The 26537-nt window shown below is 55.5% G+C and overlaps 7 protein-coding genes across 7 annotated transcripts; 4 read left to right on the forward strand and 3 right to left on the reverse strand.

Annotated features, from left to right (window-relative positions):
- Nucleotides 1–52: 52 nt before the first annotated feature.
- On the reverse strand, nt 53–2542 carry N656DRAFT_741984 (GMC oxidoreductase). The gene is made up of 4 exons (XM_064812824.1): nt 2264–2542; nt 1849–2189; nt 964–1778; nt 53–897 (listed from the first exon to the last, which is right to left on the reverse strand). The coding sequence occupies exons 1-4, from the start codon at nt 2322–2324 to the stop codon at nt 291–293; spliced, it is 1824 nt and encodes a 607-aa protein (XP_064664950.1). The 5' UTR covers nt 2325–2542; the 3' UTR covers nt 53–290.
- A 736-nt stretch (nt 2543–3278) lies between these two features.
- On the reverse strand, nt 3279–4877 carry N656DRAFT_514824 (FAD/NAD(P)-binding domain-containing protein). The gene is made up of 2 exons (XM_064809924.1): nt 4698–4877; nt 3279–4635 (listed from the first exon to the last, which is right to left on the reverse strand). The coding sequence occupies exons 1-2, from the start codon at nt 4731–4733 to the stop codon at nt 3346–3348; spliced, it is 1326 nt and encodes a 441-aa protein (XP_064664951.1). The 5' UTR covers nt 4734–4877; the 3' UTR covers nt 3279–3345.
- Nucleotides 4878–6227: 1350 nt separating this feature from the next.
- On the forward strand, nt 6228–7177 carry N656DRAFT_741989 (uncharacterized protein). Its single transcript, XM_064812825.1, has 2 exons — nt 6228–6568; nt 6646–7177. Exons 1-2 carry the CDS (start codon nt 6417–6419, stop codon nt 7061–7063), a joined length of 570 nt encoding a protein of 189 aa, XP_064664952.1. The 5' UTR covers nt 6228–6416; the 3' UTR covers nt 7064–7177.
- Nucleotides 7178–7508: 331 nt separating this feature from the next.
- On the reverse strand, nt 7509–9478 carry N656DRAFT_763566 (uncharacterized protein). The gene is made up of 4 exons (XM_064813301.1): nt 8867–9478; nt 8296–8786; nt 8156–8229; nt 7509–8087 (listed from the first exon to the last, which is right to left on the reverse strand). The coding sequence occupies exons 1-4, from the start codon at nt 9080–9082 to the stop codon at nt 7642–7644; spliced, it is 1227 nt and encodes a 408-aa protein (XP_064664953.1). The 5' UTR covers nt 9083–9478; the 3' UTR covers nt 7509–7641.
- A 2175-nt stretch (nt 9479–11653) lies between these two features.
- On the forward strand, nt 11654–13243 carry N656DRAFT_720278 (putative efflux pump antibiotic resistance protein; the record flags this gene model as incomplete). The annotated part of the gene is made up of 2 exons (XM_064812436.1): nt 11654–11817; nt 11908–13243. 2 exons carry the CDS (start codon nt 11654–11656, stop codon nt 13241–13243), a joined length of 1500 nt encoding a protein of 499 aa, XP_064664954.1.
- An 807-nt stretch (nt 13244–14050) lies between these two features.
- Nucleotides 14051–15206, forward strand: N656DRAFT_785395 (uncharacterized protein). The gene is made up of 4 exons (XM_064816373.1): nt 14051–14186; nt 14262–14280; nt 14361–14447; nt 14537–15206. Exons 1-4 carry the CDS (start codon nt 14145–14147, stop codon nt 15019–15021), a joined length of 633 nt encoding a protein of 210 aa, XP_064664955.1. The 5' UTR covers nt 14051–14144; the 3' UTR covers nt 15022–15206.
- Nucleotides 15207–16781: 1575 nt separating this feature from the next.
- N656DRAFT_742002 (putative polyketide synthase) lies at nt 16782–25490 on the forward strand. The gene is made up of 11 exons (XM_064812826.1): nt 16782–16973; nt 17029–17067; nt 17134–17239; nt 17310–17578; nt 17651–18084; nt 18154–18310; nt 18371–18989; nt 19061–19220; nt 19310–23966; nt 24051–24374; nt 24445–25490. The coding sequence occupies exons 1-11, from the start codon at nt 16803–16805 to the stop codon at nt 25339–25341; spliced, it is 7833 nt and encodes a 2610-aa protein (XP_064664956.1). The 5' UTR covers nt 16782–16802; the 3' UTR covers nt 25342–25490.
- Nucleotides 25491–26537: the final 1047 nt, after the last annotated feature.

The raw sequence follows: 26537 nt of genomic DNA on the forward strand, positions 1-26537 counted from the left end.
TATTTCGGTTTCACGCGAGGGGCAGTGAGGATGGCGTGATGCCGATATGCTGAAATCCAAGTAGGAGTTACTATGTGCTAACATCACTTTATTCAGTGCCAGACACAGGGAACAAAAGGTACCATTGCGAGTTGCCGGGGAGTCCTGGGCCGAGGCTCGTCCGGCCGTGCTCCACCTTTCCGGCTCTCCGCTCCGCGCCGGAATGCCCTCGGCCCCACATCGCCGCATCCCCCGGCCCCCATCCACATATTCGTCATCAAGTCATTTACATTTCCTGACAGTAATATGTATCATTTCTTACCCCCCAAGCCTAGCTCCGCAATGAAAATATCCGCAGCTCTTTCTCCAATGGCCAAAGCCGTGTTGTTAGTGTTGGCTGCGACATTGCTCGGCGGAATACTCAGGTCAGCAATCTTCAGGCCCTCTACACCGTAGACACTGAGGTTCGCATCCACAACGCCATACTGATCCCGCGGGGCCATCTTGCACGTGCCAAGCGAGTGCCACGTCGTTCCCACGTTCTCGCGCAACCACTTCTCCAGCACGGCGTCATCCTCAGCCGTGTATTCAATGTCAGTCACATCTTTCGGGAGCGGGCCGTCCACCAAGTCGATAGCCGCGGCTTTGGACCCGGCCGGGAACGGCGGGTGGGCCGCCGCGATTTCGCCGCGGTAGACGTCCATGCGGCGCGCGATTTCGCGCTGCTTCTTGTACGCCCACATGTGCTTCTTGATGTCGATGTCCCCGGCATCGGAGAAGAAGCCCGTGGCGAAGTCGAGCGGGTCGCCCACTGACGGGCCCGTAATGTGCAGGTGCCCGCGCGAGTATGGGTATACGGTGAAGACCGACACGGCGAAGTACTGTCCGGGTGGAACGCTCGATGGGTCACCCGGGAACCTGGCCGCAGTAAGTTAATACCGATGAGATCTTATGCCAAGCTACTTGGGCAAGGTAGTAACTCACGCGTTGACCAGTGACATCATGGCCAAAGGCCTATCAGGTTTGTTCCTGAAGTCGCGGTCCCAAACGGACTGAAATCCAGGACCCAGGGCAGCGACATCCTCATCCGTCGGTCGGATCTTCATGGTGATATCCATCGAGTTCCAACCCAGGATTGGGGCCTGGTTCTGGATCAGCTCCGGGACATTAGCCCGGCCCGAGACGATAGCGTCGAGTGTCTCATCCGGGTTCAGGCTGGACTTGTAAGGGTACACGACCAGGTTGTGGTCCAGGTATTGATGGCCAACGCCGGGGACGTCGGCCACTTGCTGGACCCCGGCCCGGTCCAGAACCTCGCGGCTACCGATGCCCGACCGCTCCAGCACGAGCGGGGTTCCGCATGCACCGCAAGACACCACAACCAGCTTCCGAGCACGGATCGTGTGTGTAGAGCCCGTCTCGCCCGGTTGGAAATCCGGGTTCGCTTGAAACTCGACCCCGACTGCGCGCTTGTTCTCAACTAGGACTCGCACGACCTGATGCTCGACGAGTACATGCAGGTTGGGATATTTGTTGTGCTTGTCCGCGAGCAACGGCTTCACGTACGTCGTCGCCGCGTCCTGGCGCCGGCCCTCGGGAGAGACATAGCGCACTGCACGCTGCACGCCGTTGTTGGCATCCAGGGTTTGGAGATCCTCAATCTCGGGCCAGCCGACCTGTTTGGCGGCGGCGATGAAATCGCTCTCGGAGCGCAAGGCGCGGAACGGCCCGCCTGAGACCTGGACAGGGCCTTTATACCCATGGACCTGTTTTGGTCCCGGGCCGTGGTAGGTTTCGAGCTGTAAAGAAGCGCCTTCAGCCGAAGCCCGTGATACCTACCAGTAGTCACACTGTTTCGGGATCACTTACCTTTCTCAAATAGGGCAGCATATCATCCGCCGACCACCCCGCCGTGTTCCAGGAGTCAAAGTCAGACCGCTGTGCGCGCGTATACATGAGTAGGTTTGTCCCGGATCCGCCAGACAACACACCCCCTGACGGGACGATGAGCGATCTGCCGCCAAGCTGTGCCTCTGGGATGCCTGCATAGAAGAGATTGGTCTTGCTGGTAGGCAGCAAATTGGCAAGAAACAGAGCCGGAAACGTGATGCTGGGCGCCTCATTGTTGGTGCCGCCTTCAATCACCAAGATGGAGATGCTAGGGTTGGCCTGCGCCAGCCTCGCAGCAACAACGCAGCCAGCAGTACCGCCTACATGTATTGGAACAAGAAAGCCAGTCAGCTATCTGAAACTTTGTGGCCTCAGATCTGGGGATTGTGCTTACCTCCTGCAATGATCACATCAACCTCCTGAATGTCACTTGGAAGCTTGGTGTAGAGTCCCATTGTGTATCTGACCTAAATGCTTGATGCTTGGGGATGTGGCTGGTACCGTGTAGGTGTAAATCAAGTCAAGTTTGAGGGTGAACTTGAGGGGATGAAGTCGAGATGAGACTTTGTGTAAGTCTTTGGCGGGATTGTAGGCGTCTATTAATGGATCGTCCGGTTGTACGGCCCTGAGATATACGTACTGCACCTGGGCTGGTGTAGTGCCCGTGTATCGCAGGCCGCTGCAGGCTCAAAAATCTCAAATGCTACTGTTCTTACATACCTACGGTAGCTCCCTGCGCCCCTGAGCCCCGTCTGGACGGTGTGCGTCCCAAGTCGCCGCACTGTCCCAGGGTGCTGCAACCCAGCCTCCTTGCTTTCTCCTGCACGACCAACGGACGCCTGCTTGTTACCTTAGTTAAGGTAACTATACTACTGTAATATTTCAAACGGCCCGATCCTAGCTAGGCGCATGGAGGGTGCTGACCAGCGTGGCGGCGACGGCAATTGCTTAACGGCCACCCGGCTGCCAATTATGGGGGCGTTGATTGTCTGCAACGAATTTACCCCTGAGTACCACCAAGTGTGCCATCTACATGTACATGTAGAGAGCAACCAGAACTCGAGGTAAAACATGATATTTTGCTTCGAGTTTGGTCTGATCAGGTAGATAGGTAGCTAAGTCCTCGCTCCCGCCATCGCCCTTACATGCCAATTCCGCTACTTAAGATGTTGAGATTTTCATCGCGTGAGGTGCAATTGTTGACAGCAAGTAGGTACTGGAGTCGGAGCTTGCCTGATCGCACCAGACGGGCGGACCCCCTAAGTTGTTCGTATCACCTTCCTCTTCAACCCACACAAGCACCTGGAAACCGAGGAATTCGAAACATAGCCGTCCGGATCTGATGGTGATTTTCGGATTGGCTAGAGGTCCTCCCTCTGACTCTTTAGTATTTCCTATCCTGCAAAGCCCACGAATGTTCACCTCATGTGCACCTAGGCAGGAAGGGGTTTGTTATGAGGGAAGGGAGCCCCACGACTAGTCATACTCCTCTACTACAGATGACGTTGTCCTCAGCAGCGACTCCTCTCCGCTCCACCATGACTTGACCTTGTCGACGACACAGTACGACCAGTAGCCGAGGCCTGCGAGTAGCGCAGCCGAGATGTGATGCTGGTAAATCTTTCCCCACCAGATACTCTGTGCGAAATGCAAGTAGGAAAACCTCAGCACCTTCTCCTCCCACTCGGCCAGCGGAATCTTGCCGGCCACGTATTCCTCAACCCTCAGCGTGTGAAAGGCCGCCTGGGTGCCGCTGAATGCCGTATGAGGACGGAAGAGCGAGAGCGCGTCGCCCATGAGCAGCACCTTTCCATCCTCAAACGCCGCTTGTGGCGAGCAGAACTCGGTGATGACCTGGATAAACGGCTGCTCAATCTGGAGCATGACCTCTAGGAACGGCTTGGCAAAAGGCACACTCCTGGCATACTCGATCCGTTCTTGCCAAATGTCTTGCCGGACGCGCCCTGCCGGGACGATGTGGTGGTGTCGATGCCCGTCCACGCCGTCCTTCATAATCTCGTCGAGCGCCTCGGGCGTCTCGTTGGTGTACCAGAGGAAGTTCAAGAGCCTCTCGCCGGGTTCTAGGGAGCCATTGGGACCAGGGATCATGTACATGATGCAGTGCTGCTGCTTCATCCTGTGTACCGTGACGCTCCGGTGAAAAATGCCACGCGTGGTGGCGGACACTTTGCTCTCCGGTACCGTCCCTCGCCAGGCAATGTAGCCCACGTACTGGCGCTGGACATTTGGCAGATACAGAGAGCGAACAAACGAGTTTGGGCCGTCTGCGCCGATCACCAGATCAGCCTTCTCCTGCGACACGTCCTGGGTATCGCGGTTCAGGATGGTGACAATCATCTTGTCACCGCTCCTGGCCATGTGTGTGACCTCGCTGCAATATTGATACTTGGCGGGGCCGTCCGTGTCCAGGCTCTCCGGCGGGGACGGGTAGTACGAGCTGATGTAGCCATCGAAAAGGGAGCGAAGACGGAAGTAGTACGTGTCCCAACTTGTGATTTGCCGTCGCCCGTTGGCATAGATTTGTACCTTGTCGTCGTCAACGAGGACTTGCACGCGCGTGGACCTGTGCGAGAAGACCTTGGTGTGGCGGTCATGGCGTTCCAAGAAGCGTTCCGCGTCCAGCCCCAGGCATACGCCCGCCATGTGGCTCATCCGCTCGTTTTTGTCTCTCTCGATGATCGTTACCGTGTGGCCCGCGTGCTTCAGGGCAACGCCACACATGAGACCGGCTAGTGAACCGCCCACCTAGGCGGTTGCCCACGTCATTAGCAGGATAGTCATGATCCGCAGCCCGCCACTTGACTCACAATTATCACCTTCAGAGGCGGTGTTCCTGAATCCATGTCTCCAATCAGCCGGTTGAAGAATGATGGCCGATGCTTCTTGTTCTGGTTCTGGTCTTCACGGGTTTCTGGGGCTTCGAGTTCGAGCAGTTCCAGGACTCAGGTTCGTAGGACGATTGATTCGAAAGGTACCCCGTTCTGGCCGATGCGAGGCCTAACAAACTACGAATTCCCAAAGCGAATGCGAGCCTGAGTTGGACCCGTTACGCTCCTGCCACTTTGAGGCTCGCCAGCCTGTCGCAATATCAACCAACCTCCAGATTAAATCTTCTAATCCTCCCTTGGCCGTCAAAGACGAGGCTGTGGCAGGCTACGTCGTCCGGTACGTTGCTGGCTGGCGCACGGCGTGTTGTCGTGTTCGGCCAATCGGGCCCCAAAGGGCCCTCCCCGACCTCGCCCGCCGACGGCGACTCTGGAGAAACCAGAAAGGGAAAGCAGATGTATCCCGCCGTAACACACGCCGTACCCATGGCCAGAGTACGGCTCACTTACTACCGCCGATACCTCCATCGAGTCCATCGCCGCCATCGTGCATTGCACTAACTGCAGTTGTGTCTGCTCACCGAAAAACGAATGAGGGAGCGGCAATGCGGTACAGTGCCCGTCCACTGTAACGGCAGCCGGCAAGGATATCGGGGTCGGGCCGCCTAGCGGTGTTGGTGTAGCGTGCAGTGTGTTGGAAGGTTCGTTGATTGAATGTTGCGAGGATTCATGTTGTTGGTGGGAAATAGGGCAGCTGTGGAACATTCGCGTAGCACAATTGGTATGCTGACACTACCAACATCGAACGAGTGCATATCCGCCTGGCAATATATATGTATGTAAAATGCAGTGCGGCGTTTGATGGAGGGTGTGCAGTTGGTCCTTTCTCGGGGAGTCCTTCGGCCGTCTGATAGTGGGCCCTGTGTGGGTTCGGTTCGAATTTCGAAGCTGCACAACGGCTCGAACAGGCAAAGCTTCAGCGCCACTCCCGCAGGACCCACTAAGAACCGAGAACCACAGCGGGGAAGTGGCGGCAGTTGCAACCTGCTAGTGGCCCTGGGCTGGGGCTGCGGGGCTCTTCCCATGGAATATCGTCAGTCTTCGATTGGAAGCCTTACTTATGCAACATTGCAACCGACCTGTAGGGCAGAACCAACATTATCGCCTTGCGGCGCCAGCGCAGGTATATCCAACGTACCATCGACCTTGCCGGTACATAACACCATCTTCCCCCCTTCCTGCTCACCTCAATCTACCTTAATCAATTGAGCATCGTGGCATCGAGCCAACGAACCAATTTCCACGGCTTGGCTAGGACGCACGTTGGTCGTAGCTCGATGACTGGTTGTTACACTACGTCGTAAGACTTCTGAGTCTTGACCAAAATGAGCCGCCACGGGCCACTACCCGTGAGGCTACTAAGGTATCCTAGTACCATCCGTGAACTAAGAAGGCACGAAAAAGACTCTAACCTCACCTTCAGTGGCCATACAGAGCTACCGCGGAAGAGAGCGTCCCTCAGGTCTTACTTAAGTTGTTGAGGGAAATACATAAGGTGCTTCCACATGATGAATCGTCCAGTCCCATCTATCTTGGTTGAGCGCCGCTAACTGATTCACACATCATTCGCTTCTGTACCTAGATACGTACCTACCTATTACTTCCTTCTCCTGCCATTCCACTACCTACCCATCCATCGCCATGACTCCTCGTTTCCCCATCGACGAAGCAGCCGACCCGGCCGCCGGCAAATTCATTGAGGAGGCATTGAACGTGATGCACAATGGCCCACCGCCCTTCAAGTGGAAGGAGGATGACGGCCGCTCGCTGATCGCGTGCTATGCTCCGCTGTGGTGAGTAGGTACCTTTACTTGACCCCATCCGGGCTTGGGTTTCTACCCTAGAGTAGACAAGAGACTGACGAATGAAGCTACACCCCTGAAATCACCAAGCTGTTCTTCGAGCTCGCCAAAATCGCATATCGACCTGATAATGTGAAGCCACGCAACCGGGAGCTCGCCATTATGGGGCTTTGCTCGATTCTCAATGTCCCTTACGTTGTCTACTCCCACCGCGGCGTGGCTGAGCACGCTGGGTTGACCAAGGAACAGTATGATGAGGGCCTAAAAGGCAAGGTGCCGCAGGGCCTGACTGAAGAAGAAGAAATGGCGTATCGCCTGGGGAGAATCCTAACAGTGCAAACCAGACCGTTGGATGACCAGACTTGGCAGGAAATCACAGCCAAGGTGAACAAGACCGAGTTTGTAGGCATCCTACATGTCATTGCAGGATACCGGTGGATTGCGCTCTTGGAGCATGCGAATGGCGAAGACCAGAGATGGAAATAATCTCAATACGTGTACCTTAGGTAGTTATACCTAGGTAGCCGCCGTCTTTCATTTTGCAATCTGCAATCACGACCCAGGCGTCAATATGGTATGGTTTGCCGTTGGTTCTATGGCACATCGCCAGTTCATGGTCACGTAGAGTTCGATGGATCTTCAACGTTCGTACGGACGATAGAGTGAAGCTTTCTTGCTACGGTATCATCTGAGGCACCAAGTACTAGTGCCCCGCAAACCCCAGAATATCACAGCCGTCTTCCGTGAGTGGTACCAAATATTCAATCGAAGCTGGTGGGCCGATGCGAAGAACTAGATACATAGGTACACACAAAAGTTACTAACATACCTGCGTCCTGAAAAGTTCGCAGGCAATGTCAACTATGTACCTAGGTAGACCGTAGAGTAAGGTAGGTCATCGGTAGGTATGGACGAGTAAACTGAGGATACTACTATAGTAGAGTACTAAAGCTGAATACCTAGCTACAACATGACGAGATTCTGAACAAGCTAGATCCTATAGCACTGTAGCGACGTGTTACGCGGCAAAGTATTTCCATCACAATCTAGACATCTCCTACTTCCTACAGACCCTGCCGACTGACCGTGACAGCATTCTCAACCCGGATGGAGCGGTTAGGAACTTGAGCGTGGCCAAGGCTGTCTCCCGCGTCTCCCACGCGCACCCGGGCCGTGTGGGCGTCGTGGTAAGGGGTCACGCGCAGAACACCACGCTGGCTATCCATGGAGGACACACTCCCCAGCTCCGTGTCTCCATTATCGGCATCATGATTGCTTCTTTTTTTGGCGATGCCTGACTGGACGCTGTGATTCCCCGGGATAGAGGAGAAGTTGCCACTGCGGTTGGCACTTCTTCGGCTGCTCAATAGCGTGGATGCCTTGCTCATGAGAGGCGAGAAGTAGGAGCTGGCCATGTGGCGGCCCAAAGGCAACATGGCTGGAAGGCAAATGCCAAGGAGGAGAATGGGGGATTCGGCGGCCACCCAGTAGATGACGGGCATACCCTCATCTGCGTCTGTGTTAGTAGAGTGGCCTGCTTCTTTACCGTCTGAAAGGTCAGTCTCAGGCTCGGCTTACAGGTGATGTCGTCGTCGAGCGCCTTTCCGGATTTCACAAGGGTGATCAAACGTCCAAGTGACACGACGACGACACTAGGAAATCGAATTAGTCTTGGATCCCGTACTGTTAGCTCGAGCATCCCGGGGTTGAAGCCTTACCAGTATCCCAGCAGGAAGATTGCCACAATGCCGCCTTTCCGTGCCAGGCTCGTCTGAAGGCCCCAGGTCTTTGGAAGGGGCAATAGCAGGATGATGAGGTCGATAGCAACACTCGGAATCGCGCTGCCATACCATAGGCCTGTCGTCGAGCCGCAGGTACCTTCAAGCATGGGAATCCAGTTCCTAGCAATGGGATTGCACATGAACACGGTCCCAAAGACGATGCCGAGGAACCAAGCCACATTGAGGCCATGGGTCACGTAGAGGATAATGTTGAACCAAGCTGAGTTGGCATGCGCGGGGAAAACGCGGCTGAAGAATAGCAATGCAGATAGCTTAGTCAGGAACAGGGCGCCATCGTAGATGAAGTAGATGATGAAGATGAACTTCAGAATCGTGAACAAGTGTTCTGTCTCGAGTGTCCAGACGTGGCGGCCAAGTCCGAGCGGGAGGCAGGCGAACGCCAAGGCGAAGATGGTGAGGATGAACGGCTGTGGATCTTCCCATCAGTAACTAGGTACCTAAATGACAAGCACTCCGGTGACGGCAGGCATTGCAATGAGGAGCGTACCACAGACGCCAGAGCCGCCCAGTCATCCCACCAGAAGCGACGCTGGTTTCTGGTATGACTATGCGGGGCCACGAGACTTCGGGACCAGAAGCGGAGAACGATTGAAAGAACTGTAACCACTGTCATGGCGATGGCAAAAGCCTTGAAGGCGGGCCCACGGTCCTCATTCCAGGACTCCGGGGGAGGCGGAGGAGGCTGGGATGCGGGGGCAGACATGGCGAGAAGGGCAGCGGGCAGGGCAACCGTGGCGTGTAGGTCCAAAACTCCAAATTGAAGCAGCAACAAAGAGCCTGGAGAGAATTTTGAGACGGTAAGAAGAGAAGACTTGGAAAGCAAGTGCAATATACTCTTGTAGTCATGTTGTAGGAAAATTTGGTAGATCCTGTTTGCGTCTGTCTCTTCAGTCCTGCAGGGCTCCAATCCGCCGCGCTTCAGTCCACTGCAGCCTCGCGGCGATGCTCTCAACGGGGTGGCGTGAGGTAGGTGGCGTTACAATATGGTTTCATGCAGTCAAGGAGTTGCATGGCTGGTGCGTACCAGGCAGGAGACAAAGGCACGAAGCCGAGAATCACCACAGGAGCAGCAGCAACGTGAAGCCACAACGAAGTATGGAGTTTCTTTCTCATACCCAAGGCCGTTTGTCCTTGAGAACCATAAGTACATGCTACTATGTAAGGTATGTTACCTTATGAAGCTATGAAAGCCCACAATTCATTTGGGTCGGCGGGCGAGGCAACAATGATACACCATGGATAGGTAGAGGTACTTACGTTGTACAAAGTTGGATCTTGACTACCAGAAGTCACCATCGTATCACTGGCAGGGTCAACTGGAATGCTCTCTATATCTCGATACAATTGGGGTATGTTCACCCCCACGACCTGCTCCTACAATCTCCAGCTGTATATTAACGTCTTGGTAGTACCATACTGTGGTCCTCCTGGCTAGAGAGGACATAGGTAGGTACCTACTCGAAACAGAGGTACAAGTACCTTGCAAGGGCCAGATCCGCTATCAGGTCTCCAACCAAGATCTGGTACGTAGTTTGAACCCCTCACTTGCTTATAAATGCCGACGAATGAAGGCAGCTTCTCATCCCGTGCCAGAGACACGGGAGCCGCAGGGAGACGTGACTCGGATAGTAAGCGCATCGATACCAACATGAATAACGGAAGATAACAATATTTCTACAAGACCTAAGTAAGGTAACCAATACTACTAATAGACCATAGAAGGTGTGACGAGGAAATGAAGTCCATCCTACTTTCAAAGGGCGGGCTGCCACTCGAGCCGGTAAAAGTATAAGCAAGCATCGCCGCGGCGACCGTTGGAACCAACGAGCCGCCGAATGGCGCAACGATGACTTGAGTACGCATAACAATACGTAGTACAGGATGTTGGCTTCACTGCTACTCCGCTTTCTCGGTTGGGAGCCTGTTCGTCACCAACAGGGTCAAGTCGGACAGTAAAGTCTGGTGGCATGTATGTACGGTACGGTACTCCGTGTCCACAGGGGTACTTACCTACCTATTGCGTCCCTGCCACTTGTCGGTCCATGTCGTTCCCGGCCCCGTTTTTAGGCCCATTCAGCCCAGGCGCGGCAGGAATCGCTTCGGGGATATGCCGGATAATACTATGTAGGGATGTACGAAGAACCAACATACATTACTACCTTCGGTACTTATTGCGCCACTTACGAAATACGAGTGCATTACGAAGTACCATATTCTCGGTGCGGTTGCACAACTTGGTCTTGACCGACGGTTCCAGTGACAGCCCCTGACGCCCTCCGGGACTGGACCCGTCCTCGGGCCGTTGGTGCGGTCTACAACGGTCCTACGGTCCAACCGCATTTTGACGTTCTTGCGGCTGGCACAGTGTTATCACATAGGTAAGCTTCCATTGGAGGGAACCGATGAAGCAATGGCAGGCTAATAAATGTCCGCAGCAACGCGGCCCGCGCCTAGCTCCCTGCCCACTCACCCTGCATCGGCAGTATGCCAGGTAGTCGAAAACCAAGCGTGCTTCATGTAGGAGATCAGTACCTAGATGATAGATCGGAGCCTGTGTGGAGGGAGCCTAGATGGAGGGTGCGACAGGGCAAGGTACGAGTACCCGCTGGATTTGGCTCCAACCATTGCCCCAATACACGTGCTGGGCCTGACGGGAGGCTCACGAACACTCAATGATGACGGGCCAGCGGGTCCAGTCTCCAGTCTCAACCCGACCACAACGGAGATTCGTCCATACAGGTCCGGGTAGGTAGCATCAATCCCGCCCGCGCCTCCATCTCGTTTTAATTGACCCTATTGGAAGGAGCCAACAGCAAACCGATTGCAACAAAGTACAAACCAACAGCACAGCCAAGTAGCAACCGCAGCTTGGGCAAGATGGGCCGATGCGTCTTGCGTGTCCTCGACGGGTAGACGGGCATTGTTGACTTTATGTTATCGTAGGTATCATCCACCTAGCCCTCGACGTCCTTAGTCATACTCTCTGTAAGGGAGCCATTGACCAGACCCAGATTCCCTCGACTCCTATCATCACAGCCCTCATTCACCCCAAGACGCACCACACTGTTAGCCCCTCCGAGCGGGTTCCGACATGGAGACAGCAATGTCGACAGAGAACAAGCCCCCGGCGTCTCCGCGCCCATCTCGGTCGTATGGCGCTTTTGCGACAGCGGAGAAGAGCTTGAAGACCATCGAAGACCAAACTGTAGTAGAGCCCCTGGATATCCCGCAGGATGCCACTGAGCGCAGTGTGACCGGCCTGTCATGGCTGGTCATGATACTGGCCATCCTCTCGTCGACGTTTCTTTACGCTCTCGACAACGTAATTCTAGCCAACGTACGGCCGAGCATCACTGACACGTTTGGCCGCCGCATGGATATGCTCCCTTGGCTCTCGGTGTCGTACGCCATGGGAGAAGTAGGCGCCAACCCTTTATGGTTTGTGCTATCTGTCCGCGGGCATTCCATTGAGACCGCTCCTGACCATGACCGGTATGACATTGATGCTAACCGTCACGGTTTGCTCAGGGGAAAGCTGAATGATCAATTCAACAACAAGTTTCTCTATCTAGCCGCCGTTCTGATCTTCGAGGTCGGGTCCGCCGTGATCGGCTCGGCGCAGTCGATCGAGGCCGTGGTCGCTGGCCGGGCCATCGCCGGGTTCGGCGGAAGCGGCATCTACGTCGGCACCATCAACATTATATCCGCCATCACGCTCCCCGCCGAGCGGACGCAGTACCTGAACTTTGTCGGCATGTCGTGGAGCCTGGGAACCATCCTCGGCCCCGTCATCGGCGGCGCCTTCGCCGACTCGGCCGCCACGTGGAGATGGGCCTTCTACATCAACATCTGCATCGCGGCCTTGGCAGCCCCGGCATGCATTTTGCTCGTGCCGCCCGTGGTCCCGTCGACCTCGCTCTCGGTGGTCTCCCGCATCAAGAGGATCGACTATCTCGGCGCGGTGCTGTTTCTAGGCGGTGTCATCACAACGACCATGATCATGGCCTTTGGAGGTGCCGTGTACAGCTGGAACAGCGGCGCCATGCTCGGCCTGTATGTCGCCATGCCCGTCATCTGGGCCATATTCTGCGTCCAGCAGCGCTTCCACCTCTTCACCACCAACCGCATCTTTCCCGCCCAGCTCGTCGGCGACTGGGAGATGGCCATCATGTTCGCCTGGACGGCGCTCGCCATCGCCAACGTCGTCGTGACCATCTACTCGCTGCCACTTTTTTTCCAGTTCCGATTTGCCGACTCCTCTCTGGGCGCCGCCGCTTACACCCTCCCCTTCATCGGTTCCGCGGTCGCGAGCGCCGGCGCCGGCGGTCCGCTGCTCGCCAAGTACCCCGTCTACTGGGTCTGGTTCGCAGGGGCCAGCGCGCTCATGCTCGTCAGCAACGGCCTCCTGTCAACCATCAACTACGACACGGGCCGCGGGGCCGTCTGCGGCTTCACCGTCATACAGGGCTTTGCGTGCGGCCCCGTGCTGCAGCTGGGCTACACGGTTGCGCAGACCAAGGTCCCGCGCCGGGCCGTGCCTGATGTCAGTGCCTTCCTGACATGCGCACAGATGTCTGGCCTCGCCTTGTCTCTGGGGATCGCCACCTCGGTCTTTCTAAATGGTGCCACCGATGACATTGCCGCCCTGCTTCCTGGCGTGCCGCGTGATGTGATCCAGTGGACCATCGACGGTGCTAAGACGACGATTTTCCAGGACCTTAGCCCTGAAACCCAGGCACGCGTTCTCGAGGCCGTTGCGCGCAACGTCGGCAAGGTGTTTTATCTCAACGTTGCTGGCGGGGCACTGGGATTCGTCATGTCCCTCCTGATGAAGCGTCAAAGGCTGAATTTGGATCCGCAGTAATTGCACGATGGAGCTATGGAATCTTGGAAATCATATGATCACCCCCGTTTTTGTGCAAGTATCGGGTTAGGAAACGGCTCTAGCACATCAACCAGTCCAGCTCCATAAGGTGTTTAGGCCGGTAGTTTGTGGAGTTTTGTTTACTCTTGCACTCTATCCTAGTACTACTTAACATGTACATGCAGATTTGCCATGTATGGAATCCAGACAATCTTATCTACCAGTAATATCACCAGGAGTAGCTGCGGCACCTTCGGTGTGCAAGGGAAATACAAGCCCCTCGCAGTAGGGAACTACCTATTTGCTACTCCGCCCAGACGGAACTGTCTAGGAGTGGGAGGGGGATTCTTGGGCATTACAACTGGTGCCTTGACGGTGTGCCCATCGCAAGCAAGGAAGACTGTAATGTCAACATGCGGGTGTTAGCCCAGGATGAAGCATAGATACCTAGGAAGTAGAATGACAACCTAGACTCCCCCTGTTCAAGGTAGGTATGTCAATATTCTGTCAATGTCATCACTGGGAATCGCCGTTTAGGCTGCAGAGCTTCATGTGGAATCCCATCGATTCCCCCTTCTTCTTGGCGGGAGGGATTTCGGAGGTAATCACGCCATGATTGTACCAACAGGTGCTGCACGATAACTGGACCAAAGATCACTCATTTGCAGGGTGACTACTACATGTACGCCACGAAGTTGGCCCGGGTTGAGTCACATGTTGGTTTAGCTACATGTATCAAGCTACTACCTACCGTTCTCGGGCTGCTCGCCCGGGCCTGCCCCTAAAAGGGGGTTTCTCGTACATCTACCACAATTCTTGCTCTTCTGTTTCGTCAAGGTTTTTCAGGTTCACATACTACTACCCGCTGGAAATTTCCACCAGGCCGTTCTTGTGTGCCAGAATGAAGTTTCTTTGCATTCACGGCAATGGGACCAACAGCAACGTGAGTTTCTCGGCACTGCGGACGGCTCGTTTTCCAAGGAGCCTAAGAGAGCTGACAGGACAAATTGGCTACTAGGTCATGGAGCTGCAGATAGGTGAGATACAACGCCGCGTCTAACATGGCGTCAATACGACTGCCAAATCAAGGTACCAACTACCAACAATTGCCACACAGCGCCCCTGAGACATGAGCTCGAAGACCATGACGGGGGCCATGAATACGAGTTTGTTGAAGCGATTTGGGAGGCACCCATGGCGGAAGGCAGGTCCTATGTTGCAACCCCTACTCTTTCATGCCGAGTGCCTGGAGTATAACCGCCGGCTAACACGACGTAACCTGCCGTCCCCAAGGCATCGAGGGCATATCCTCCAAAGACCGCTCATTCTACTCCTTTTACAACCCTAAGGATCTCACAACTCTTCGTCAGTCTCTCCATCTCCTGGATCACTATGTCGCCACCGGGGGCCCCTTCGATGCCGTCATGGGCTTCTCCGCCGGTGCCGTCCTCGCCGCCCTGTATTTGGCCGAGAAGCAGCAGCAGTGCGGCGCCCTACCCTTCAAATGTGGCGTGTTCCTGTCCAGTGCCGTGAGCGCTGCTGAGATCAGCTACCTGGGCATGGAGGCACAGGCCATCACGATTCAACTCCCCACCGCGCATATTTGGGGTTCCAACGATCTCGTTGCGCCGAGCGGCGGCGAGGATATTTCCAGGCTTTTCGACCCCGCCCTGCGTCAAACCCTCGTTCATGATGGAGGGCACGAGCTTCCTCGTCGCCATTATCTAACCGAGGCCGGCCATGTTATTCGCAGAACTATGCAGTTAGCTAGCACATAAAGCCAACCGGTGTCCAGCAAATCGCCCTGGAGCCGGCCCCTCGCTCCGCCAGTGGCTAGGCTCCAAGCTTATCCACCTCTGAGTCCAATCAGGGGCTTCGTATCTCCCCGGTGGGTTTTTTGAGGGTTGCGCAGGGATGGGAGGGGCGGCCCAAGGCATGGAAGGCTGGAAGCTTTGGATTGGATAATTTACAGGTTGATGTATTGAGGTTGCAATTGCAATTGCCGGTCGTCCTATCAAGTATCATTCGACCGCCTTCGTAATCCTTGGCTGTGCCACACTCCCGGGTTCGGCTTTGCCTAAAGTAGGTACACTAGTGTAGCCGCAGGGCGGCTTATAACAGCCCTATGGTGGCTTCATCCCCACGGAACCTACTAATCCCCGGGCAGGGCAGGGAGGTATTCCTGGACTCATGACCACCATGTACAGTACTTACATATGGGTAGGCGTATAGGTAAAGCCTCCTCGACACCACATCATCTTTACAAAAAGTTGGTCCTTAGGTTACCCATGGCATTGAACCTTCCGTGTTCGGTACGTACTTAATTCTCGGGGGCAAATAAAAGGGGTTGGCGGGAGGAGGTATGTCTCATACAACTTGGAGGCTGGAACTCACAGTGCAATACTACGCTTCACAGCATTCCCCGGGCCACACGTTGGCAGGCTGTCGGCGTTGTTGGCCCCGGTCCAAACGAGACAACCAGAATACAGTGATAATGTAGTATTTTTGTTGTTGTTGGACGCGGTTGGAAGGCTTGCTGGCCCAAAGTTCCGTGGTCCTACAGGTAACTTGAACTTAGCTCGTTCTTCCCCGGTGCAATGTATCCCGGTCATCTAGCAATCCTTGGGATCACGGTCAGTGATGCTTGTTGGTCCTTATTTCATTCTCTGTGCTCCCAACAACGGCTCGCCTCCAGTCGGTGTAGGTGTGCCCTGTGGCTACACTTTGCAGTAAGCTTGCAGGTTTGACGTAGGACTACCACCTTCTTCCTCCCTTTCAGGCTTCGCACTTTGCGCGGCAATATTCAGCATCTGATTTCTCGATGTGACGCTCCGGACGGCATCGCAAGAACCGCGCCACTTGGTTGCCTAAGAAGAAACGTTGTCAGCCTGTTGTCAATACGGCGATACGCGGGATAATGAGTCCAGTCACTTCAGGGGCGGTGCCCGGCACCGCGGGTCATCTATCCCCAAAAGCGTCACATCCACGATGGGTTTTATTACAGCCGTTACAATCAGTGGACCTTGGTTTAGTTGGCTGGTGGTGTCCCAACCGAGAGATGTTGGTGAGGTGGTCGTACAGATCGACGGGCAGCTCTACATGGGGACCTCGCCGTCTGACGTTGGATACCTCCAGTCCCTTCTAGGCTGGAAATAGTGACATGAACGTGGCAAGACTGCCGTACCCTGAGATGGGCTTGAAAAATGAGAAGCCTTCGAGGTCGTCAATTTGTATACTATAATAAAAGTCCAGCAAGAATTGCCTTGTGAGACTCTAGAGTGACTAGGCCACATTCTCGAGTCGTCAGCGCAACTCCGAGTCTCAAGTCCAAACGCAATCTCTCAATCCAACGCCCATTGAGCCACCTTGTCAAGCAAGAGATATGGCATCGCCAAACCTATTAGCCATGGGCTGTATGACTCCTCGCTGTGAGGTCTCAGACATATCATCTGCGTCCAACGATGATCAGAAGTCGCGGGCCACCCTGAGCGAGGCCGAGGAGAGTTCGCTGGCTTCCTCTGTTTCAGGCGTCGAGGACCCTGAGCTTGACGGCAATGAAATGGAAGATCCCATAGCAATATGCGGGTTCTCCATCAAATTCCCACAAGATGCCACCTCCCCGGATGCTTTCTGGAAGATGCTAATAGAGAAACGCTGCGCCATGACCCCCTTTCCGGCTGACCGTATGAACCTCGACGGGTTTTATCAGACACGAAACAGAGTGAATACGGTGAGAACCAACAAACGTTGCCATGGCAAGTTTCATGCGCTCACAGGAAACCCAGGTACCGCTGAAAGGAGGCCACTTTGTGAAGGACGATCTAGTATGCACTATGCTATACTCCTCCTATACTAACCTACCTTACTTTACTGACTACTGTACTTCCAAGGCCGTGTTTGATGCCGGTTTTTTCTCCATTTCGCCTACCGAAGCGGCCTCCTTAGACCCTATGCAAAGGTGGCTGCTGGAGACGGCTTACAGGGCTCTGGAGAACGGTGAGTTTTTAACGCCGAGCTCATCCCCAAGCGTGAACTAAGGATAGATGGCTGATGCCGGGGCCGGCAGCTGGAATCCCAATGGAGGCTGTGGCGGGATCTTCGACGGCCGTGTATGCAGGCTCCTTTAGCATGGACTACATGCTGCAACTGAATCGAGACCCGGAAAACCCCCCAACATATGCGGCCCTAGGTATTGGCATGAGCATGCTTGCCAACCGACTCAGCTGGTTCTTCGATCTACGAGGGCCAAGCATCGGTCTTGATTCAGCATGTTCCAGTACGGCAATGGCCATCGACATAGCCTGCCAGGCACTGCGCAGTGGGTCTTGCAACATGGTAAGTCTCCTCCTGCCTCCCGTCATCACCGTTGGATAGTACCTAGTGCGCTAACAACGCCCAACATTTCAGGCCATGGCGGCGGGCTGCAACCTGGCCTTCTCACCGGAATCGTATGTTTGGATGTCCAACATCAATTTCCTATCTCCGGATTCCCGGAGTCATTCCTTCGACTATCGAGCAAACGGTTATGCCAGAGGAGAGGGCGTCGGCGTCATGATACTGAAACGACTGTCGGATGCCATCCGCGATGGCAACACCATCCGGGCCGTGATCCGTTCCACCGGCTCTAATGAGGACGGCCGAACTCCTGGCATCACACAACCGAGCGGTGCGGCCCAGGAGCGTTTGATTCGGGAGACCTACGAGAAAGCGGGCCTCTCCATGGCCCACACTCGATTCTTTGAAGCCCATGGCACTGGGACACCGATCGGAGACCCACGCGAAGCCCGAGCTATCGGTTCTGCGTTCCGGAAGTACCGCTCGGTGCGCGATCCGCTCTATGTGTAAGCCCCATCCGTCCGGTACCTTACTGTGCAAATCACGCCAGCGCGGCTAATGACAGCCACCAATAGCGGTGCCGTGAAATCCAATATAGGCCATCTCGAAGCAGCCAGTGGCCTGGCTGGCGTCATCAAGGCCGTCCTTGTGTTGGAAAGGGGTGTCATCCCGCCCAACGCCAATTTTGAGAGACTCAATCCCAAAATCGATGCCGAGTTTCTGAGACTCAAGGTTGGATTGTGCCATCATTGTGTACTTTCGGCAAGGGATTTGCTAATGTTTGTACTACAGTTCCCTCACGCCCCTGAACCCTGGCCAACCCCAGGCCTACGAAGGGCCTCTGTCAACTCGTTTGGCTACGGAGGTGCAAATTCCCACATTGTCCTCGACGATGCCTACAACTATTTGCGCTTGCGGTCGTTGCCAGGCAAGCACTGCACTGTGCCGTCCCCGCCATGGACTTCCTCGATTCCAACATCTATCTCGAGTGATGATCCCCCCCTGACAGGGCCGGACCATGACTCGCAAAGGCTGTTCGTCTGGTCTGCTGCCGATAAGGGAGGAATTGGCAGAATCGCTGACGCATACCGAGTTTGGGACGGCCCAATCAAGGACGACGGGACCTTCTTGAGCAACCTGGCTTACACGCTCGATAGTCATCGCAGCCACTTGCCGTGGAGATCTTTTGCGCTCTTGAAGTCACCGGCCGACTTGAGAGAGTTGCAATCCTTGTTGTCCTTGCCGGTCCAAGCATCTCCCAAGGCCCCGCGCCTCGGCTTTGTCTTCACGGGGCAAGGGGCTCAGTGGTTTGCCATGGGAAGGGAACTGAGTTCCTACCCGTCCTACAGCGCGGACCTGGACCGTGCCGATAAGTATCTTGGAAGCATTGGCTGTCCTTGGTCAGTCACAGGTAAGAGACCTGTCCTTTTCGATAATGTTCCACTGCATGTGTTTGTTGCCAAGGATGCTGATCAGAAGAAGACGAACTGCAAAGGCCAAAGGAGTCGTCCAAGATCGACGATCCCGAGTTCAGTCAGGCTCTGTGCACCATCTTGCAAGTAGCACTTGTCAATCTGCTGCGCAGATTTGGCATAAGGCCCTCTGCTGTGGCTGGACATTCTTCCGGCGAAATTGCAGCTGCGTAAGTTGACTCTCCCGCTCCTACACGTTCCTAGTGCCCCCACGCTCCGAGCCCCTGAGCACCCTGGCTGACATGGAACATATATATAGATATGCCGGAGGGTATATTTCCTGCGAGTCAGCGTGGAAACTCGCCTACCTCCGCGGTCTCTGCTCCGCGGAGCTCGCCAGGGCCTCGAAGGCAGGCCTTGCAGGTGCAATGATGTCCATAGGGCTCTCTCAAAGCGAGGCTGAGAAGCTGATCGCGAGTATCAACGGAGATGGTCACACGTTCGGAATCTCTGTTGCCTGCGTCAACAGCCCTGGCAACGTGACCATTTCTGGCGAAGACGCTCTTATCGACCGACTGAAGGAGCGGCTGGACGACGAGAAAGTATTCGCCCGAAAACTTCGCGTCCCGTTGGCCTACCATTCTCAGCAAATGAAGACCATATCGCCAAAGTACATGTCAATGATTGGGTCGATATCAGCACCCCCAGACAGCACGGATAGGGTGCCCATAATCTCCAGTGTCACAGGAGAGCGGGTCGTTGCTAGCCGTCTGTCGGATCCGGCATACTGGGCCCAAAACATGGAGTCGCCCGTCCTTTTTTCTCAGGCAATTACCGCCATGTGCGCCAAATCAGAGGCTGACCTGGTCAAGAAGATCGACCGAAGCCATCTAAACATGTCCGTGGTTGACCACCTTGTGGAACTTGGCCCACGCGCGGCACTCCAAGGCCCGATTCGAGACATCCTTAAGAGTTTCCCTCGCGGGAAGTCCATCGGCTACACATCGGTCCTGAAGAGGGGCCAATCTGCCATGGAAACAATGCTCCGCGCCATTGGCGAACTGTACAGCATTGGTTACGCGTTGGACTTGAGGGCAGCCAATGAGCCCCAGGGGCCTCCTACCGGTCCGAAGGTCGCGCGCTCAATGCTGGTCAACTTGCCCGAGTACCCCTTTGACCACTCCCAGAGATACTGGCACGAAAGCCGGCTGAGCCGGGACTACCGCTTTAGAAGCCGGGCACCCTCGGAGCTCTTGGGAGCCCGCTCGCGGGACTGGAATCCCGCCGACGCTCGGTGGCGCCACTTCATCCGGCCTGCCGAGATGCCCTGGGTCGGGGACCACGTCGTCAACGGCTCGACCTTGTACCCGGCGACCGGTATGATTGTCATGGCCGTCGAAGCCGCGAAGCAGCTGATCAACAACGGCACCAATGTCATTGACGGTTACACGCTTCGTGACGTGGACATCGTTAGTCCGATCAATTTGACCCTCGGTGACACGAGATCGGTAGAAGTCCAGACTTGTCTCCGCCAAGTTGATTCCAACCCCATGGCCCAGGTGTTCGAGTTCACCATTCGGACCTATAACACGAGTAATAACGAGTGGAAAGTCAACTGCAATGGAGTTATCTCCGCGGAGTTCAAGGCAATTCCAGGTGCCGCAGACGAGTGGGAGCTGGCAAGAAGGACTGGGCAGCGGCAACGTATTTCCGAGCGATTTTCATCCATGGTACGGTCATGCCGGAAGCCAGTCGACTGCCAGAAAATGTATGCTTATCTGAGACAATGCGGCTACGAGTATGGCCCACTGTTTCAGGGAGCACAGCAGCAGCATTACAACGAGCATGAGCGGCAGGCAACCGCCCAAGTCGCCCTCTTCAGCAACTCGGTCGAAGATCACGTTATCCACCCGGCCTCGCTGGATGCCATCTTGCACCTCGCCTTCACCGGCTTAACGTCAGGAGGTTCTCGGCCGATGGCCACCAGCATTCCTTCTCGCATTGGCTGCCTCTGGATCTCGGACAAGGGCCTGAGCTGGCCAGACTGCCGGGCTGTGACGGCCTGCTCTGACATCACCAATATCACAAACCGCGGTTTCTCGTGCAACGGCGCCGCCCTGGATAGCGACACCCTGACGGAACTGAGACTGTGGTACGAAGGCGTCGAGCTAACCAACGTGACGCACACTCCGGCGGCGTTTTCTCTTCCCAACCCGAAGCAGTTCTGCATGAGTGTTGAACGCAAAGTGGCTCTTAATATGCTTGAGCCAAGCCAGATCTGCTCTCTCCTTGAGGCCATGCACCCAGCCGACCAAGACCTGTCTGGCTTTTACCGAGACATTGGGCTTCTTATCGAGGTCACTCTTGAAAGGCTGTCGAAGTGCATCGACCCTAGCACCTTCAGTGCTGAAGACCCGTGGAGACGGCAATACTGGAGATGGGCCGAGCACCATCTCGCCCTTAGTCGCCGCAAGCGTCGCGGGGATGATGATCCACATCCGGATATGCAAAGGACAAGCCTGTATGACATGGATATACAGAAACTCGCCGACAGATTGGAAAACGCCAACGAAATCGGCCGCCTCTATGTCCAGGCAGCTGCTCATCTCGAGGGGCTTATCAAGGGGGACGAAAACCCCCTCGAGCTCTTCATGCAGACTGGCATGCTCAAGAACTACTATGCGGAGCTCTCCAAGTCCAAGTGTACCAAGCAGGCAACAGCATACCTAGACCTGCTGGCGCACCAAACTCCGGGCTTGACTGTTCTCGAGGTCGGCGCAGGGACGGGGGCGACCACGCGAAACCTGATCCGTGCCCTGCAATCTTCTTCCCAAGGGTCTCTTCGCTGTCAGAGATACGACTTCACCGACGTCTCGTCAGCCTTCTTGGACAAGGCGCGAGAAGAGTTTGCCCCTTATCAGTCTCAAATGGGCTTCAAAACGCTTGACGTGGAGCAAGATCCAGGTGAACAAGGCTTTGAGGAGGCGTCTTATGACATCGTCGTTGCCGACAACGCGCTGCACGTCACGTGCAGCCTCGCCAAAACACTGCGCAACATGCGAAAGACGCTCAAGACTGGCGGAAAGTTGGCCATGCATGAGTTCCTCACCCCAGACGGATGGACCGCAGGCTTTGTGTTTGGCGTGTTCCCGGGATGGTGGTTGGGCTGCGACGACGGCAGACCGCTCTCGCCACACATCAATGCGGATACCTGGGATACTCTTTTGAGACAGAACGGATTCTCGGGCGCTGATATAATCCTGCGAGACACAGACGATGAAGTGGCGCATCACGCGGCCTGGATCATCGCCACGGCGGTAGACGAGTCGCCGCGCCTTCATGCTGCGCTGCCTCTTCCCGAAGTCAAAGCATGCAAAGTGGCTCTCGTTGCCAATCTAACCTGCCTCAATCAACAGATCTTGATTCAACATCTTGAGGCTCCACTAAGGGAGGTCATTGGAGTGGGGCCGCGTGTCTTGAGCCTGGCAGAAGCAGTTGGCTCTCTTGAACACGTTGGACAGGCCAACAACGAGCTCGTGATCATGCTAACCGACTACGGAGCACCCTTCATCGCCTCCATAAACGACAAAAACACATGGCGACAACTGCAGTCTCTTATCCAAAGGACGCGCCATCTCCTCTGGGTAAGCTCGGGAGGGGGCCGCAAGCCCGCCCCCGAGCACGGTATGCTGGACGGTCTGGCCAGGACGCTGCGATCCGAAGACTACGGGCTTCACTTGGTCACGCTGGCATTGGATCTTGCCTCGGGCCAATGTGAGCTGAATGCGGCCGGCTTGATTATGAAGGTCGTACGAGAGATGGCGTCCCAACTGACAGCGAAGAGTTACGAGGAGGAGTACATCGAACTTGACGGCCTCCTACACACAAAGCGTCTCGTTGAAGCCTCGCCAATCAAGGCCAGTATGAATGCGAAACTCGTGCCCTATGAAGTTGCTCCCACCCCGGTGGGCGGCCCAGTTCGGTTCGAGCTGTCCAACAGGTCCATGTCGCGTTCCCGGGGTGCCCAAGACACGCCGCATTATGTCGAGTCGCTTGCAGATGTCGCCGCAGAAGGCCTTGAGCACCACCAGGTGGAGATCTTGGTCAAGGCGGTATCGCTACAGCGCGGATCCAGGAACGAGGAGGAGGACGCCATCCGCGCCAGCTACTGTGCCGGCCTAGTTCTCCGTGCCGGGATCAAGGCCGAGTTCCAACCCGGCGATCGCGTCATTGCTGCTACCACCGGCACCCTGCGCTCGCATGCCATAGTGTCGTCTGACGCGGTCGCCAGCATTGCAGAAGACGTGTCTTTCTCTGACGCGTGTCGTGATGCACCCATCTTAACCGATGCGCATCATGGTCTGGTCGAGGTTGGCCATGTGAAGGACAGCGACTCGGTGCTGGTCCTTGATGGAGCCAGCCCATTGGGGGAAGCCGCCCTGCGGCTGCTGGCCGATCGGGGCATCACGAATATCTGGGTGACAGCCTCAAGCAGTGACGAGTGCGCCTTTATCGAGAGCAATTTCAACCTGTCGGAAGATCGCATCCTGCCTCAGTCGTGGCTCGACAACCATTCCATTGTCATGTCGCAGTGGAAGGCGCATTTCGATGTCGTCTTTTCTCCCGCCGCGGATCCAATGGGGCCACCGTTGGATGTGATGAGCTATCTGGGGCCAGGCGGCCGCCACATCATCATCGGCGCCCAACCCTCGTGCAGGGGGGCCCCTACTAGTAGTAGTACCTACGGAGTCCCGCGAAATGTGTCCACGTTCGTCATCCCACCGGCCGAGACCACGACCCCAAGATCGCTTCGGCATGCCGTTGCCTTGTTGGAATCTTCGACTCTGCAGAGCCCCAAACGCAGCTTGGCCGCCAACTTTCCTGCCTCGGATCTAGCCAGCGCCGCTCAACGCTTACAAAAGGGGGGCTTGCACGAGGTCATCGTGGTCCGGCTTGACGAGCCTGATGTGGTTGAGGTGAGTGAGGCTCGTTTTCCATCCTGTCCAGGTGGGTAACAATCGCGTTCCGCCGCGCTAACGGAATTTGAAACCCGACAATAGGTCCGGAAGCCAAACCGTCGCCGGTACATGTTGGACCCAGAGGCGACCTATGTAATCGCAGGAGGGCTCGGGGGTCTCGGCCGAGCAGCGGCGCGCTGGCTTGCGAGTCGCGGTGCCCGGTTCTTGATCCTGATCTCGCGGCAGAGCAAGCCGCGAACCGACGAAGCGCGTGCGCTCTTGGCCGAACTCGCCGAGAAGCACGTCCACGTCGAGACGCCACCTTGCGACGTGAGTGACAGGGCTGCTTTGCGGTCCGTGTTGGCCGACTGCGCAAAGAGGATGCCGCGCATCAGAGGATGCATTCAGTCAAGCATGGTCATGAATGTGAGCACTACTTAACCCTGATTCTGTTGAGAAACGAGGACTACCGCGCGCTAACACGGCCTTTCCTTAGGAATCCATGTTCCCGGAAATGGATTTCGACACCTGGAAATCGTCCGTCGACCCCAAGGTGGCGGGGTCTTGGAACCTCCACGCGGAGTTGCCGTCAGGCCTAGATTTCTTCATCCTCCTGTCGTCCATCATGGGAATCCTAGGCACCGTCTCGCTGGCGGGTTACAATGCGGGGAATACATACCAGGACGCTCTAGCACGGTACCGCGTGGCCCAGGGCGAGCGGGCGGTGGCGCTCGACCTCGGGCCCGTGCCGGACGACGGCTATCTCGTGGAGCACTCGGGCTTCCTGCGCGGCCTGGAGCGCACCGACAAGTACGCGCCGACCTACATCAAGGAGATCTGCGCCTTATTGGACGTGTACTGCGATCCGGACGGACCCGCAAGGGCTCTCGCGCGTGACAACGAGACGGGTTGCCAGACCATCATCGGCGTACGCCCGCCCGCCCACTGGAAGCACGCCGAGGAGGTCCCCGCGACCATGCAGCGGCCCTTCTGGGGCCACATGCATCACGTACCACCTCTCTCGGTACTCTCCCGGGCCGAGGACTCGGATCGCGATGCCGGCAACTCGGCCGGGCGCAGGAGCAAGCGGGCTGCCGCCGATGCCGACGCCTCCGGCCGAGTCGCCGCGGCGGCAACCCTTGGCGAGGCCGCCGAGGTGGCGTGTGAAGCTCTGACCCACCGCGTGTCGGCTCTGCTGGGCATGGCTGAAGACCGCCTCGAGCCGCAGAAGCCCATGCACTCGTACGGCCTCGATTCACTGTCAGCAGTGGAGATTCGCAGCTGGGTCGTCAACGTTTTCAGTGTGGACCTTCCACTGTTTGAGATTTTGGGCGGCGCAAGTTTTGCTGATGCTGGTTTGTTTATTGCGCGTAGAGTTCAGTCCAAGTCGTAGAGGCATGCACGAGTTCCTTAGCGGATACCCGAATGAAGGGGTGGCAGTGCAATCGAATGTCCACTACCGACCTGTATGTAGTTATGTCGGAGGGGCCGGGGAAGGTATGTAGAGAGGTTCAATGTAGTGTGCGCGATGGAAAAGCAGTGAGTGAACTAATGTGGTGGTATTTTCTGTGACTGGAGTCGCTTATTACATTTGAAGAACTGTTGGAAATACCACCCCTGGGCACAGGCCACTTCGTGGCCTGTGCTGTGCCGTTGGGAATTACTGCTCCTACGCGCCCACCAGGATAAATTGGCTCTGGAGAGCTCCTGCGATTCAGGATAACTTTGAACAACAATTGATCAATCAATCCACCAAGAATTCCATCACCACTGGGCATTTCGCCTAGTATTCGTGCCTCACTGCTGCACTTCCAACAGATATGAGCCCGGCTAGGGCTTAGCGCGCACGCAGTGAGCCACCCCTCAAGTTCGTAAGTTCGAACCAAAGATCGGGCGCCATTTTAGAGCACAAAAGAGAAAAGCTCAAGATGGTTAAAGCCCTAGAAACCTAAAAAAAGCAACTAGAAAAATAGTTTAGCTGAGAGAAAATCGTCTAACCTAGAGAGGTGTGTTAGAAAAGCTAAAGTGCAGAACCAAGTCTACAAGAAATTGTAGGCGCCCAAGTTTTTAGCTTAGTGGTATAACGTTGCACTTTTAACAGTTATAAGCCCGGCTTGTATCAAGCTTCCAGTAGTAATACTAAAGGAATATATATAGTAGAGGTATAAAGATTAGCAATTCCAAGCTATCTTCAATACATAAAACACGCTTCTACCTTCAACACCAACAATAGATATATTGTCATGAACTAAATATATAGCCTAGACTGGTAGGGCCATGTAGCGGGCCGGAGCGCCAATCAGAAACAGGTATAGAAGAGTGGCACAAAGCGAGCGTGCCGGGTGGACGCTCGGGGGTGCCAGCGAGCACGAGCGACTATAGTCGCCCATAGTCTCCGGCGAGCACAAGTGTCCAAAGGAACAACCAGCGGGAGGAAGCTGTATATAGTTTACAATCTCTATAGCCTATGGGCTTTATAGTAGATTTCTTAGTAAGCAATGCAAATAGTTGTCTATACTACTATATGAACACTTGCTTGTATTAATTGTTGTAGACCCTTTGGCTCTACCGAACCTCACCCCGTTGCTA

Source organism: Canariomyces notabilis, assembly GCF_033297395.1.
Source record: "Canariomyces notabilis strain CBS 508.74 unplaced genomic scaffold N656scaffold_44, whole genome shotgun sequence".
Lineage (NCBI taxonomy): Eukaryota > Fungi > Ascomycota > Sordariomycetes > Sordariales > Chaetomiaceae > Canariomyces > Canariomyces notabilis.

Coding starts and splice junctions, on each gene's coding strand:
- N656DRAFT_741984 (XM_064812824.1), bottom strand. CDS start 2,324: ATGGGACTCTACACCAAGCTTCCAAGTGACATTCAGGAGGTTGATGTG. Junction 2,190..2,263: donor TGATGTGATCATTGCAGGAG/GTAAGCACAATC, acceptor CAATACATGTAG/GCGGTACTGCTGGCTGCGTT. Junction 1,779..1,848: donor TGCTGCCCTATTTGAGAAAG/GTAAGTGATCCC, acceptor GCTTCTTTACAG/CTCGAAACCTACCACGGCCC.
- N656DRAFT_514824 (XM_064809924.1), bottom strand. CDS start 4,733: ATGGATTCAGGAACACCGCCTCTGAAGGTGATAATT. Junction 4,636..4,697: donor CGCCTCTGAAGGTGATAATT/GTGAGTCAAGTG, acceptor GCAACCGCCTAG/GTGGGCGGTTCACTAGCCGG.
- N656DRAFT_741989 (XM_064812825.1), top strand. CDS start 6,417: ATGACTCCTCGTTTCCCCATCGACGAAGCAGCCGACCCGGCCGCCGGC. Junction 6,569..6,645: donor GCGTGCTATGCTCCGCTGTG/GTGAGTAGGTAC, acceptor TGACGAATGAAG/CTACACCCCTGAAATCACCA.
- N656DRAFT_763566 (XM_064813301.1), bottom strand. CDS start 9,082: ATGTCTGCCCCCGCATCCCAGCCTCCTCCGCCTCCCCCGGAGTCCTGG. Junction 8,787..8,866: donor GGGCGGCTCTGGCGTCTGTG/GTACGCTCCTCA, acceptor GAAGATCCACAG/CCGTTCATCCTCACCATCTT. Junction 8,088..8,155: donor GCTCGACGACGACATCACCT/GTAAGCCGAGCC, acceptor ACACAGACGCAG/ATGAGGGTATGCCCGTCATC.
- N656DRAFT_785395 (XM_064816373.1), top strand. CDS start 14,145: ATGAAGTTTCTTTGCATTCACGGCAATGGGACCAACAGCAAC. Junction 14,448..14,536: donor GGAGGCACCCATGGCGGAAG/GCAGGTCCTATG, acceptor GCCGTCCCCAAG/GCATCGAGGGCATATCCTCC.
- N656DRAFT_742002 (XM_064812826.1), top strand. CDS start 16,803: ATGGAAGATCCCATAGCAATATGCGGGTTCTCCATCAAATTCCCACAA. Junction 17,068..17,133: donor ACTTTGTGAAGGACGATCTA/GTATGCACTATG, acceptor TGTACTTCCAAG/GCCGTGTTTGATGCCGGTTT. Junction 24,375..24,444: donor AGTCAAGCATGGTCATGAAT/GTGAGCACTACT, acceptor GCCTTTCCTTAG/GAATCCATGTTCCCGGAAAT.